The 12,694-nt window shown below is 53.8% G+C and overlaps 2 protein-coding genes across 2 annotated transcripts in view; one reads left to right on the forward strand and one right to left on the reverse strand.

Annotated features, from left to right (window-relative positions):
* The window catches only part of LOC104278752 (BPI fold-containing family B member 4-like), a 13,807-nt gene extending 6,706 nt beyond the window's left edge, over positions 1-7,101 (forward strand). Inside the window, exons 9-15 of the mRNA XM_009875827.1 lie at positions 401-568; positions 684-751; positions 1,927-1,969; positions 2,487-2,550; positions 2,863-2,939; positions 5,770-5,827; positions 7,067-7,101. Coding sequence (XP_009874129.1) covers positions 401-568; positions 684-751; positions 1,927-1,969; positions 2,487-2,550; positions 2,863-2,939; positions 5,770-5,827; positions 7,067-7,101 — 513 coding nt within the window. The remainder of the gene's footprint in view (positions 1-400; positions 569-683; positions 752-1,926; positions 1,970-2,486; positions 2,551-2,862; positions 2,940-5,769; positions 5,828-7,066) is intronic.
* Positions 7,102-7,244: 143 nt separating this feature from the next.
* LOC104278753 (protein TENP-like) lies at positions 7,245-12,488 on the reverse strand. The gene is made up of 16 exons (XM_009875828.1): positions 12,467-12,488; positions 11,877-11,993; positions 11,573-11,663; positions 11,175-11,282; positions 10,878-11,015; positions 10,394-10,439; positions 10,086-10,146; positions 9,751-9,842; positions 9,462-9,638; positions 9,230-9,271; positions 8,957-9,121; positions 8,614-8,681; positions 8,081-8,126; positions 7,731-7,794; positions 7,573-7,649; positions 7,245-7,298 (listed from the first exon to the last, which is right to left on the reverse strand). The coding sequence occupies exons 1-16, from the start codon at positions 12,486-12,488 to the stop codon at positions 7,245-7,247; spliced, it is 1,368 nt and encodes a 455-aa protein (XP_009874130.1).
* Between the last annotated feature and the right edge of the window lie 206 nt (positions 12,489-12,694).

Genomic DNA, 12,694 nt, shown 5'->3' on the forward strand with positions numbered 1-12,694 from the left:
TCCCCTGCCAGTGTAGCTCGAGGCCGCCCCGACCGGCTGATCTGGAGCGGGTGAAGGGACCAGAGGTTTGTGCCCAGCCCTCGGCAGCTTCTGCTCTCCCGTGCGCCATCGGCTGTAGCCAACCTGCTCCCTGAGCAGGGAATCATTGACAGAGAGAGATGATAAATGCCTGGTGTCTCCTGTTTCCCGGGCACCCCCTCATGGCCACAGGCTTTGCTTCCTCAGCCACTTACTGCCCCAGCAAGGAGTGCCAACCCGTGCTGCCAGACCTGTTCACTCTGTAAATGTGGCTTGTCCAGGGTCTGTGTGACACAGGGTTGTGCGGCTGTGAGAGGGCTCCAGAAGACTGCTGGTGTGTGGGGTGCAGGTAGCCACCTCCACGTGCCCCCCATCCCCACAGTGCTCCTCCTGCCCTGGGACCAGTGGCCTGAGCATTACGCTGGCATTGTCTGGGAAGCCACTCATCCTCTTGGAAGAGAACAAAGCCACCGTCGAGCTTTCAGTCATGATTCAGGTGTTCATTAAGGGTTCGGATGGATCCATCATCAACCTCCTGCTGCTGAAGGCTGTAAGTGTGCATGTAAAGACCTCAAACCGGTGAAGCGTGCAGCTGGCCGAGTGGCGGGCGCTGCGATGAGGACATGACATCTCCGTGGGCTGATCCTCTCTCTGTCTGCTTGCAGGACCTCGGTCTGAATGCCCACGCGTCGATCGTTGGAGGCAGACTGGTGCTGGGCTTGTCCCTGGGCAGGTGGGCTTGTCCCCGGGGCAGGAGGGCTTGTCCCTGGGGTGATTCACCAGGGGGGCTCTGTGTGCCGTAGCAGCGTGTCCCTCAGTGCCACAGTGCTGCCTGAATCGCAGAAGGAGGGACAGGAGTGTGACAAAGAGGGGCAGCACTGCCCTTGTCCCGGCTGGTGTCATTCCCCACATCAAAGCCTTGGCTCTGGGGCCACTCACTTGAAATATTTTTCCGTGTCTGTAAAACAGACATTTTGTTTCCTGAGCTTGAGAGGTTCATACCTGGCTGGTGGCAGGAGGTGGACGAGGTATCGCTGACGCTCGGGAAACATCACAGCCATGGGGAAGTTTTAGGAGGCTGGAGGAAAAGCCTGTGTCAGTTTTATAACCAGGAGAAACGAGGTAACCTGAATAATTGTAAGACCATCAGCTTGACTGTGATCCTGGGGAGCAGTTCCAAATGTCTGATATTGGACATGAGTGATAAAGGAGTTAAGGAAAGTACTGCCCTTAATGCCAGTCAAGGTATGATTAAAAGTTGGAAAGCGTTCCTTCTAGCGTGAGGTTTGAGGATTTCAAGACATTTAGCTTGTCAAAGAGCTAGATTTAGAAGCAGCATTGGCATCGCTTGGCATCTCAATACAGACAATAGAAATGCATCAAAGGGCTTTTAATTCAACAGATGAAGCTATAACAAGATTCAATTGAAGCAGAAAAGAGAAATTCAAAATGGAAATAAAGCGTATGTTTTACTTATGGAGATAGTTGTCTGATTGCAATGATAGATTAGGAGCCGAAGCAATTTCTCCACAACTCATGATCTTTAAATCCAGACTGGATGCTTTTTCTGAAGGCTCTGCTCTCGGCTAACCAGGAGCCGACTCTTCCCAAGGCGAATTACCTGGGCACGGGAGAGGGAAGGGCAAGCCAGCAGCTAGTGTGTGGTGCCGCTTAATTTGCAAGCAAATAAAAATTAGGTGAAGCTTTTTTTCCCCATTTTCTCTCTTGCAAGCATGGCAGCACCTGCTTTGTGTGTTGCAATACTGCGACCCCTTTGCAGATGTGACGATGGCTCACGGGGATGCCTTGCCCCGGGTGGGTAACGCTGCTCTGCGCTAGGCTCTCGCTGTCAGGTCTGTGAGCTCTGGCCAATGTGTCTGACATGCAGTTTGCTTTCCTTTCCTGCAGCATATTGCTCTCCTTGGAGTCTTCTGACGTTGGCATCAGTAACGTAAGTCCCTGGCGCCAGCCTGGGCTTCCCCAGGCGGGCAGCACCGAGCGCCGTGCCTGTGGCTCTGGGAGCCAAGGGGACGGGTGATTGCTGGGTGCTGTGTCTTGCCTGTGATAGGTTTCTGCTGATGGGCTTAGCTGTTAGCTGCTCTACTTTGTAGGTCGTAGCAATTCTTTTGCTGCTCACTTTTTTTTTTTTTAAATTTCTGCCTTTTCTAATAATGCAAAAGTAAAGCCTGAAGTCTGCTTGTCTGTTCACCCCTGCTTGGGCGAAGCTTATCCAGAGCCCCAGCAGGATTTTGACGTGATAGAAAGTTTCCTGAAGGAAACACTGAATACAAATTGAGGGAGAAAAGTAGATTTGCTTTAAAGAAAGGGGGAACTATTTATTCTTTTGCTGTGTCAGTGGGGAGTGACTCTCAGTGCCGAGGGCCGGCTGTGTCGCGGCCGCAGCACGGGGCTGTGCTTGCCGCTGCCGCGTGTGCCTGGCTCACCTGCTTGTTCCTTCTCTGGTCCAGATCTCGAACTTGAAGCCCCACTGCAGTGCTCTGCTCGTGGAAACATTGCTGCCCCGTATCAACGGTGAGGAGACCGGGGTGACGCTGGCAGCACTCGGGCTGAGGCTTGGAGAGGGATCCATGTGCCTGTCTGAAAACAGAGACGGTTCAAGGGCTGCAGTCCCCGTTCTGATAAAAGTCCCAGCCTCACCCTTACACCACTCACCCACCCTCAGTCCTAAGGGCCTCGGCAACAGTTAGTGGCAGAGAAATTACAGAAAGCCAAAGGCGCGGTGCGGCCGTCGGTGCCTCCCGCTCTGCGGGCATGGCTCCGTGGTGGGGCAGGAGCTGGGCTCCCCTTTCCTGCGGTGCTTAAGGACTTGCCTGTCCCTTGCAGCCTGTCTGAGCATCGGCATCCCTCTGCCAAACGTGCTGGGCATCCCCTTCATCAAGGTGGATATTCGGATATTGTTGGTAAGTGCTCGGAAAAGCTGGTCCTCCTGCTGGGTTGTTCCTGGCTCCTGTGCCGGCCCCGGCGCTGGTGGCTCGGATGGAAGAGCTGTGGATTTTAAGCCCTGGAAGGCAAGAAAGAGTTGCTCTGTCTGACCTCCTTCAGGTCAGAAAATGCTGCCCGAGTACTTCATGCTCATGCATGTTATCAAACCAGGTACCCAGCGAGCAGCGCTCAGCCCCTCCGGGCTGAGTCCTGGCTCCCCTGCCCAGGCTGCCCTCCCTTCCCTGGGTGGCTCTCAGCTGGCTCCGGGGGGCTGCAAGGCCTTCCGAGTGGCACTGCTCAGTGTCTTGAGTTGCACCAAACTGCAGCCCTGTGCACCCTGGAGATGTCCCAGAGCAGCTTCCCAAAGGGTGCCATGCCCTGCTCCTCACCCGTTTGACAGGAGGGATTTTGCAGGAGGGTGCTCTGTTTGCTGTGCGTTGCTGAGCAGCCGCTGGGAACCAGCATCCCCCAGGTCAGGAAATAACGGGGTTGTGTCACTCCTTGCGCTTCCTCAGGGGCTGCTGATGATTCTGGTGTGAGCCAGGCAGTCCGAGGCACCGAGAGGCCTTTCTGGGCAGAGAAAAGGGAAGAAAGATCAGCGAGGATGGAGCATCGAGACTGGCATCTTCTGCTTTTCTTTCCTAAACTTGATTCAAGATAATATTTAATTAATGTAATTAATTTATTCATGATAATATTTAAGAGACTTTCAAGTTCATTGGCTTGTGGGAGAACTAGAACACTTGCCCAAGCCAAAACCTGATAGGCAGCTCTGTGTAAAAATATTTATTTAGAGAAATCAGCGTGATGTGGGAGTCACAGGTAGAGCAGTTGCCTGTGATGCTGCAGTGTGGGGAGGAAATTATTCTTGATATAATGGAGAAATTGCACACGGCTTTCTAAGTAGCTGTCCCCATCCACGTTTGGAAGGGTACGAAATGCTGAGCAGGAGCTCAGGATACGCTTGTCATGTAACTCTCTTAATAATAAACATTCCTACTTCTTAGTTCTTGGAATGAGGTTCTGGTTTCTGAAACTTCTCAGGGAGAGTGTCTGTCCTGCCTTGGGATCTGCCCCCTTTGTGACAACTGCTGTTTTGGTTTTCAATTTGAATACTCTTTCCACTCAAACTTCCTGAGGGGGGAAAAAAAACTCCACAAACATTTGGATTTTCAGTGGCTGCTCTGGCCAGGTAACCCACTGACCAAATGCTAATCCACAAGCAAAAATGAGAATGAAATAAAAATTCCAAAGGTCATGAAGCGTTTCCTAATAGAACCTGAAGGTAATGGAGAAGCAGGGTGCCGCCAGAGCCTGTGTCTGCTTAGACTGAGGAACAGTCGCTTGGTCCCCGCACGTCACAGGGAAGAGAATTCAGGTATTTTTTTATTTCGGAAAAACAAATATAAAAATCTGAAGTCTGAAATGGCCCCTCAAGCCCCTGCTTTCCCAGCACTAGGTGTTATTACTGATTGCACTTGGCTTCTCCACCCATCCCTTTGCCCGCAGGCTGGCGTAACGGGCTTGCTTTGTGCATGGTTTTGTTCTGGTTCCTGAGCAAACACCCTCCAATCGGTAAATAGAGTTTGACACGTTTTTTGTACGCTGGTCTGGGCAGCGCTTCTGTGTGCACTCTGGTTTGCTGGAGGGGATTAATTTTGCTGGTGCTACAGAAAGGTCTGTGATCTGTCACTGTCCCGAGGGTCTGTTGGACCCGAGGAAGAAGCGGCGGAGGCAAGTGTGTCGCTGCAGAGCTCGGGGCAGGGGCTGCACAAGCTTGGGATAGTGGGAAAGTCAGATCATGGAATGACTTTTGCTCCGGGGACCTCCATCACCCCATTTATCACACAGGGCTGGGTGGGAGGGAGCAGAGGAACCTGTTGGGAAGGGAAGCACAGCATCTCCTTACTTCTGCCCCTCGTAACTTTGGTGCTCTGAATTGCTGGAGTAAATCCAGAGCAGGAAACTGCAAGTTCTTGTGAACTGGGACAATCCTGTCCACGGTGGGAAACCCACTTAAACAGTTGTTTTCCAGTGTGACGTGCTGGAAAATCTTTTTTACAGGTGAGGAGCGGGACGTGATGGGCTCCTTGCTCTTCCTGGGTTCTGCGGGACTTGGGGCTCTCCAGCTCTTGCTCCAGGAATATCCTGGTAATGCTTTGCCTCTGCGGCTCAAGGGGCTGGCGAAGGGGCTCATCTCTGCCCCTCCCAGTGCCTGAACCCTCAGTCCGTCCCCTGCCGTGTGCCCCCAGCCGGGGAAGCCGTGCATCACCCAGCAGCAATTCCTGCGGGGTTCTGCCCAGGAAAATGACGGGTTTTCTCTGTGCCAGAGACACGGGTACAAACATGTCGACGCGGAAGTCACGGACACTGCTGACGATCAATGTGATCAAGCAAATGCCACTTTATTAACGCACTAACGCAGTTAATATACAGTTCACAACGTCCTTGTTTTCTAAATGCTCTCTATTGATGGGCTATTAACGACAAGCACACGCAGTCCATGCTCCTGTTCACGAGTTGTTTTCCTTTTGCTGATTCGCTCTTTGCCGCTGATCACACTCCTGTTTCTCCCCACCTGCAGCCTGGGTTTGTTTCTTTTTCAGTCATGTACACCGGTCACAACTCCTTGTTTTAATTTGCTTCAGCATAATCTCACAGAAAGTGACCTTCACAATGTCCTTCACAAACTGTTGTCAAGCAAGGCCTAAAACTTGTCTAAAAACAGGATGCCTGGTTTGTTCAAAACATGTCCACTGTTCTCTAAATATCCCACACAAACACTTATTTCAGCGTTTCTTTTTCCAGGTGATCGTGAAGGGGCTGCTGGGGACAACACTGGCCGGGCAGCGGTGCCAGGGGGCCGGTAAGTGGAGCGGCAGGAGGGACGGCAGCAGAGCCCAGTTCTCCAGAGCTGGTCTCAGGTAGGATGACACATGGGGCTTGGAGCAGGGCTGGGGTGCAGCTCCCGGGTCCCCAACCCTACCCTGGAGATGCAGAGCCGTGCGCTGACACCTAGAGCCACAATATCCGCTGGCAAATAAATACATCTCTTTTTTTATACTGCTGTAGCTTATGCCTTTTGGGAAACTGGTTTAAGATATATTAGTCAAAGAATAATGGTTGCAGCTCTACCAGGAAACTTTTATTAGGAGCAGTTCCCGCTATTGCCAACTTTGGGCATTAAAATCATTAGTCAGGTCTCCAAGCTGGGCATGTAAACCTTCAGGGTTTTTTACTCCTTATAATAAATCAACTTGGCTTGTTTTGTTTGCTTTCCTATTTCTCAGTCTCTGAAATATGAGGTTTTGAAGTGCTTCTCAGCAGCTCCAGAGGCTAGAAATGATGTGTACAGCTGTTGCAAGTGAAAGCAGATGAATATGTAATTATACGGCTCCGTGGGCATAGCGCTGCGCAGCGCGGGCGGGAGCTGCGTGGGCAGCACCGAGGGGCTCTCGCCCTGCCCGGGGGCAATGGGGCAGCTGCAGGGACTCCGTTAGGAGCCCACCCTTCCCTTTGGACACTCCAGTCTGTGGTGGGATTTTTTCCCCTCCCTTTGGGCAGTAAGAAAGAGCATTCCAGCATCCGGAGACGCCGGTGCCCTTGGGCAGGTGCCTGTGTGGGCACGTTTCATCTGGCGTTTTCTCTGTGATGAGCTTTGTCAAAAGTGTAGCTTTGCAACTACAACTGCCTTGGACTCTAAAATTAGAAACCATTGTGCAGACTGATTTTTTTTTTCTTTTTTTTTTTTTCCCCTCCCCTTCTTTCTGACCCAGGGAAAACCACCAGCCGTAATGTTCCCATAGTAACATGAGAAGTGGAGGAAAAGCAGATAAAAGATCTCTTGTTGGTCAGGGCCATGTTGCATTTATGCATGCTTTGCATCCTTATAAATTAGTGGGATTTTCATGCCCCCTTAATTAAATGTAAGCTCTGGGCATCAGTACTGGCACCAGGTCTTAGCAAGAAAAAATTCATCTGTCTTTAGGTACAAATTGTTGAGGGGAAGGGAGTCAGTACTCTTACCAGAAAATGCAATATGGAAGAGAAACATTTAATTAGAGTGTGGGACGCTATTACAATCCATCCTCTTTGTGCAACAAAGATGCCAAGAGCAGGGCTGGGACAGGAAGCCGCTAGCACAATGCTGTTACCTCAGAGCTGAGCAAGTGGTGTTTTACTTAGGCGAGAAAGAAGATTTTTCACCGTTTCAAGCAGTGACAAAACATGTTTTAAGAGTCGAGGTAACAACTCTGGCACTGTTTTACTCCGGACGCCAGACTTCAGCCCGCAGTGGTCTCCTTCAGCCGGAGGTTGCAGGGGACCAAGACATAGTCCTAAGCACGTGGAGGGGGCGAGGGCTGAGCACGGTGCCCTCAGCGGCCCCTCCGCGCCGCTCCTGCCCATGGCAGGGGCTGGAGAGGGGCTGTGGCTGCTTAAACTGGTGAAACTGGTGGGTTAACCAGTTAACTGGTGGGAAACTGGCTTCTGTGGGTTAGCGGAGCTAGAGGAGCAGGCTCTGAGCGGTGCTGGAGCCAGGAGGTAAGCGTCGCTCTCGGTTTCTTTTAAACTGAACATAGCGGGGGGCAATTTAAATGTCTTATTTCTTACCTTGTGAATCACGACCTTGACGTCCCTGTAGGTGAAGTTGGAGACGTGGGGCAGGAACACGCCTTCGCTCAGCACCGCTGGGAAAGAGAAGAGGGGAAGTTGCCGGCCAGGCGCTGCCTTCGGCCTCGCCGTGTGGGAGCAACTCCCCCAAAACTCACCGTTCACCTGAGCTGGCACCTCCTTACGGATTGTGGGCAAGAATAACTCCTCCAGTAAGGCAGCCTGCCGGGCAGAGATCCACGGTCAGCTCAGGGCGTGACGCTAAAGCAGGTGGAGAGGGGCAGGGACCAGCAGGAGAGGGGTCCTGGTACTTGCGCCTCTCCTAGTCCTGCCTCTCCCTCCTGCAGGGTGCAGACAGCACCCAAAGTAAATATTTTTCTGTTGATAACCCTGCCCAGGAGGGCAGTCTGGGCTGGCTGGTGCAGCTGAGCGTGGCAGGGCTGTTGTCACAGCAGTCACAGCAGCGCGGTGCGAGGAGGAGACACAGTGGGTCACTGGGGGCACCTACCGGCACGGCACCCACGTCGGAGGCAGCCAGGCTGAGCTCGTACTCCCTGGGAAACAAAGGAGCTGCTTGTGATATGTTGCAATAAGCAGCGACTTCCATGTTCCCCCAAACACGGGGGCTGAGGCCAGGGCAAGCCAGCAGTGAAGGTGGTCCCTGGGCAGCTGGAACCTTAATGTTCCCCCTGGGCACAGCCACAGGGGCTTGGGGAGGTTTTGGTCCCCAGAACCCAGCCAGAACAGCTCCACGGGCCCCGCTGAAGCAGCGGGCTGTGCTGGGGGGAGCAGACGGGGCGGAAACTTGGGGTAGGAACAGGCAGAGTGTGCTGGGGTGTGGGGGGTCACCCAGGGTGCAATTTCCACTCTTCTCTATAACCACGTTACTGGAGTCTTGCTGTTTCCCTCAGGATAGAGCTACCTCTACAGCGCCCAAGCTATAAAAGCTAAGAAATTCCCTGGACCGCTTCACTTCTCCTTTCCCTGCTATGACTGGGATGCATCCCCTTCAAGGACTCGGGGTTCAGCTGAGCTCATTACTCTGTCGCTGCTGCAGAGATCATCATCTTCGTGTCAACGACGCTGAAGAGGAGTTCTGCAGGCATGTCCTACAGGGGAAAACGAGACGGCAGGGTCCGAGTGAGCCTGCCTCAGCTTTGGATAGTCGGATGCAACAAACCCGTCCATGTGCTGCTCGCACCCGGCTCTGCCCAGCGGAGGGCAACACTGCTCGGACTGTGAGTGCCAGGACAGGTGAAGGCTAAATCACCTCCCTGCAATGGCTGCCACCCGGCTGGCTCTGGGAGCGCAGGGCATCGCCCCTGTGCAGCTCGGGCAGGCTCACAGAGCACGTTTGGCACTCCTGCTCATGGGGCACACTCACCACGTGCACGGTGAGGAAGCTCTGGAAAGGTGGTGATCCTGCCCAGAGGTGGATGGTGAGGAAGAGCTTCAGCACTGCCTTGCCTTCCTCCAGCTCCACCCGGGGCGAGCTCCTGAACACGGCTTGCAGCATCACGGGTAGGTCCTCCTGGAAGAGGGAGCCCACCTGCCGAGGGAGCACGGGGGCGTTATCTCTGGTGCCTGGGGTGGTGGCCGGGTGGCTGGGTGTGCTGCCTGAGCTGGGGCTGTGCCTCTCAGAGCGACAGCAACGAACCTGAGTAATATTCTGTGCCACGGTGGCGGTGGTCAGCGGGGTCTGAAAGACAAAGCAGAGCTTGTGATCCGACTGACGGGTGCTCGGGACCGCTGCTCCGGGGCTCACGTTGTGCAGTGACACACTCCCATTTCTTCGCAGGGCGCACGGCTTCTCTAAGCTGTTTGTGGAGCAGGGCTGTGCTTCCACGTGTATGTTTTCTACTCCTTCCTTGCTCACTTGCCCTACTCACCGGGATGGTCATATTGAAGTCTCCAGCTATTTCCAGGGCGAAGAAGAGGCTGGTGAAGAAGTGCTCAGAGAAAGCCAGGATGAGGTGGGAAGGGCTGGAACTCGCTGGCTTGGGCATGCTGAATGGCATGGGGCTGACGGGCGGGGGGATCGCTATCCCCGCCACCTGGAATGTTGTCTGTGGGGACACAGACAAAGAAAAAAGGAGTTTGAGGTGTCTTGAGGCACAGAGCCCAGGCAGGGAGTGGGTCTTCCAAAGCCCCAGCTGGTCTGTGAGGGCAAGGACTTACTTGCAAGGACACAGTGATTCCCTGCTCGGAGAACAGGGGTGCAGCCAGGGGCCGGTACTGGAGCTGGCAGCTTGGTGTGACAGGGAACAGTGCTACAAAGTGAGCAGAGGGGCGCTCAGGAGGTGGAGGGGAGCAGTGACAGCAGGTCAGGGCTGGGTTTCCCAAGCAAAGAGCCAGGGAAAGGGAAATGGGCAGTGGGAGTGGGTCCCCAGGGGGATGAAGGCAGCGGAGCTGCTGCTTCTGTGGGTGTGGAGGCCCATCCCACCTCCTGACCTGCTCCGAAATGAGCCCTGAAGCCCTTCAGTCCATAACAAGACTGAAAGCCAAATGCTCACTTGTCAGAGACATCAGCTGTTGATCTGGCAAAAACAGCAATTTGGAGACTTCTGAGCAAATCTGTGGAATAAGGAACAAAAAGGGAGGCAGGAGATGAATGTGAGGGTCTGCTGTCCCCCGGGGTCCCCTGGGAGCTGCTGCTGCTGCTGTCCCCACGATCTGGCTGTGCAGCACACAGGGAGTGCGGCAACGTTTGAGCACCACGGGGCTGTGGGGAGACCTGGCAAAGCCAGAGGTTGACTTTCAGTGCTCTAATGATTACAGAACTCTCTTCTCCTGTCTCATGCCTTTACAAATTCTGTCTTACCTTATCGATGTTAATCTCCTTGTCCATGTCTGAACTAGAGGAGTTGCTGGATGAAAACAACAGAATGGAAGATGTGAAGGCAAGAACCAGCTGAGCCAAGGGTCAGTGAGCATCTCTTACCTGACCCCGGAGCAGCCAGGAACAGTGTTCCCTTTATTTCCTGTCACCTGTTAAGCTACAATTGCAATTCATAATCCTAAAACGCTGAAGAATTGCTGTTGGGCTTGCATTGAAAATGTTCCTGCTACACTGCTTCAAAGAGCCTCTCCCTTGTGAGAGAAAGAAACTCTTAAATGGGGGAGAGCAAGCCAGCGAGCAGAACAAAGCTCCTCCCCTGAAGGTAAGGTTTTTGTGTTGACCTTTGTAAGCTGTTAGGGCAGTGAGCAGATCTTAGTCATTTTCCTGCTTAGAAATGCTCGTGCCTCAGTTTCTTCCTCTCCCACTGTTACCCAGATCACATAACCAGGAAAACTGTGGGGTTGACCTTTCCATCTCCTCGGTGCTCTGCAGCTCCTCCACGGTGGGTTTGCAGCTGGAGGTCACCAGTTCCAGGTTCCCTTCGGGGCTCATATCCATGTGGAGGTCGGCCAGGATGGACAGCCTCATCACCTTGGTGGTCGAGCTGTCCCGGGAGAGGAGAGGCTGGGGCATGGGGACTGCTCCAGGTCCCCTCACCCCAGAACCCCCTGATCCTGTGGGTAGGACGGCAGGTGCTGGATGTAGCTCCATTGCTCCAGCTGGGAGCTCAGGCTGCTTCCAGCCCCGCGGCCCCGGCACTCACGGGGTGGGTGTGATGCCGAGGTCCACATCGATGCTGAGCCGCAGCCCGCTGTAGAGGATGAGCGACAGGGACAGCTCGGCGACCTTGACAGAGTCAATTTGGTTCCTGCTGGAGCAGAAGTGAGGGTGTGAGGAGATGAGCACGGACTGATGTGCCATCCCTGGCTGCTCTTACGGTGGGAAAACTTCAAAAGTCCATGAGATCAATCAGTGGCACCAGAGCTCCTGACTTTAGACCCCAAAGGAGGAGCTGAGAGCCTGTTCCTAATCTGCTCTGGTGACCAGCCGTGTTGGTCTCTGGTTGCTGCTTTTTGTGACAGCACTCAAAGCGCTCCAGTCAAGCCCCAGCCTGGCTGACAGAGCCTGGGCTCGGCGGAGCCATGGACTCACCCGCTGGGCTTCGGGGAGTCGGGAAACAGGTCTGGGGCTGTCGGGGTCAGGAACTCTTGCTGGAGGATTGCCTCTGCATAGGGCTTTGAAACTTCAGCGACTGTGAAACAGGGCAGGTACATCATGAGACCCTCAGGAGCTTGTGTTCTGATGGACAGGCTGAACCTTGTCCAGGTGACACAGTTCCAGCCCCTGCCAACCCCCCGTTACTGGCTCTAGAAAGGAGACGAGGCCAGCGAACTGATCCACAGCTTCGGTTTCTGGTGACTGTGTTTGGCGATTCATCCCCGGGAGAGCCGGGCTCCAGACTTACAGTAGCTCAGTCCTGATGGGGTGAGGATGCCGCCACAGTCGGGTGACCTGGTGAGGTGAGCGGGGACCAGGAGGCTCAGGAGGATGCTCAGGGTGTGGAGCTTCGCCGTGCCGGCACCTGGGGGAGGAGGGACCCGCAGCAGGGCGGTCAGGGCACCTACGGAGCTGCTGCTGGCTCAGGTTTGCAGTCCCCAGCTTATCAGCACAGCTCTGACGTGGTGCCCAGGGTTTAAGAGCACGAAGAGAAGGCTCAGCCTTGCAAATCCCCCATGAGTCTGAGGGTGTTGCACCAACACCCTGCCTGCTGCAGGGCACACAGCAGGCTACAGCCGGTGTCAAACTAGAAAATAAACAGGAGCTGAAATGAAAAGGTGAGTTATCTCTGAGAAACATCAGGGAATTGTTGATAATGTTTGCAATGCTCTTAAAATATTAAAAATCCAAAAAAATTTGAAGAGTTTAACCTGCAGAAAACATGCGTATTTATACCAGTCTTTGCAGAAATCCTGAGGACTGACCCTTGCGGAGACACACAGATTAAGGACAAGCAATGCTAACCTCAAGTCATTCGGTTTGAAACTGCAGCTTTACCTTTCCTGGCCGGTCTTCCCATTCTTCTAACTCAGCCCGTGTCGTGCTGTGGCCGCTCCAAGGAATTGTCGTGCCTTTATATAACCCTCACGACCAAGGCTAGTGTGGCAGAAACTGGCCAAGGTGGCTGGGAGCCAGGCCTCGGTGTGGACACGTTGCTTTATACACCATTTTTATTGTTTCCCATGTACTTGCTTACTCTGGCCGTTGACGCAGCGAGGTGAAGGG

The sequence above is a fragment of the Apaloderma vittatum genome, unplaced genomic scaffold (genome assembly GCF_000703405.1).
Source record: "Apaloderma vittatum isolate BGI_N311 unplaced genomic scaffold, ASM70340v1 scaffold1559, whole genome shotgun sequence".
NCBI lineage: Eukaryota > Metazoa > Chordata > Aves > Trogoniformes > Trogonidae > Apaloderma > Apaloderma vittatum.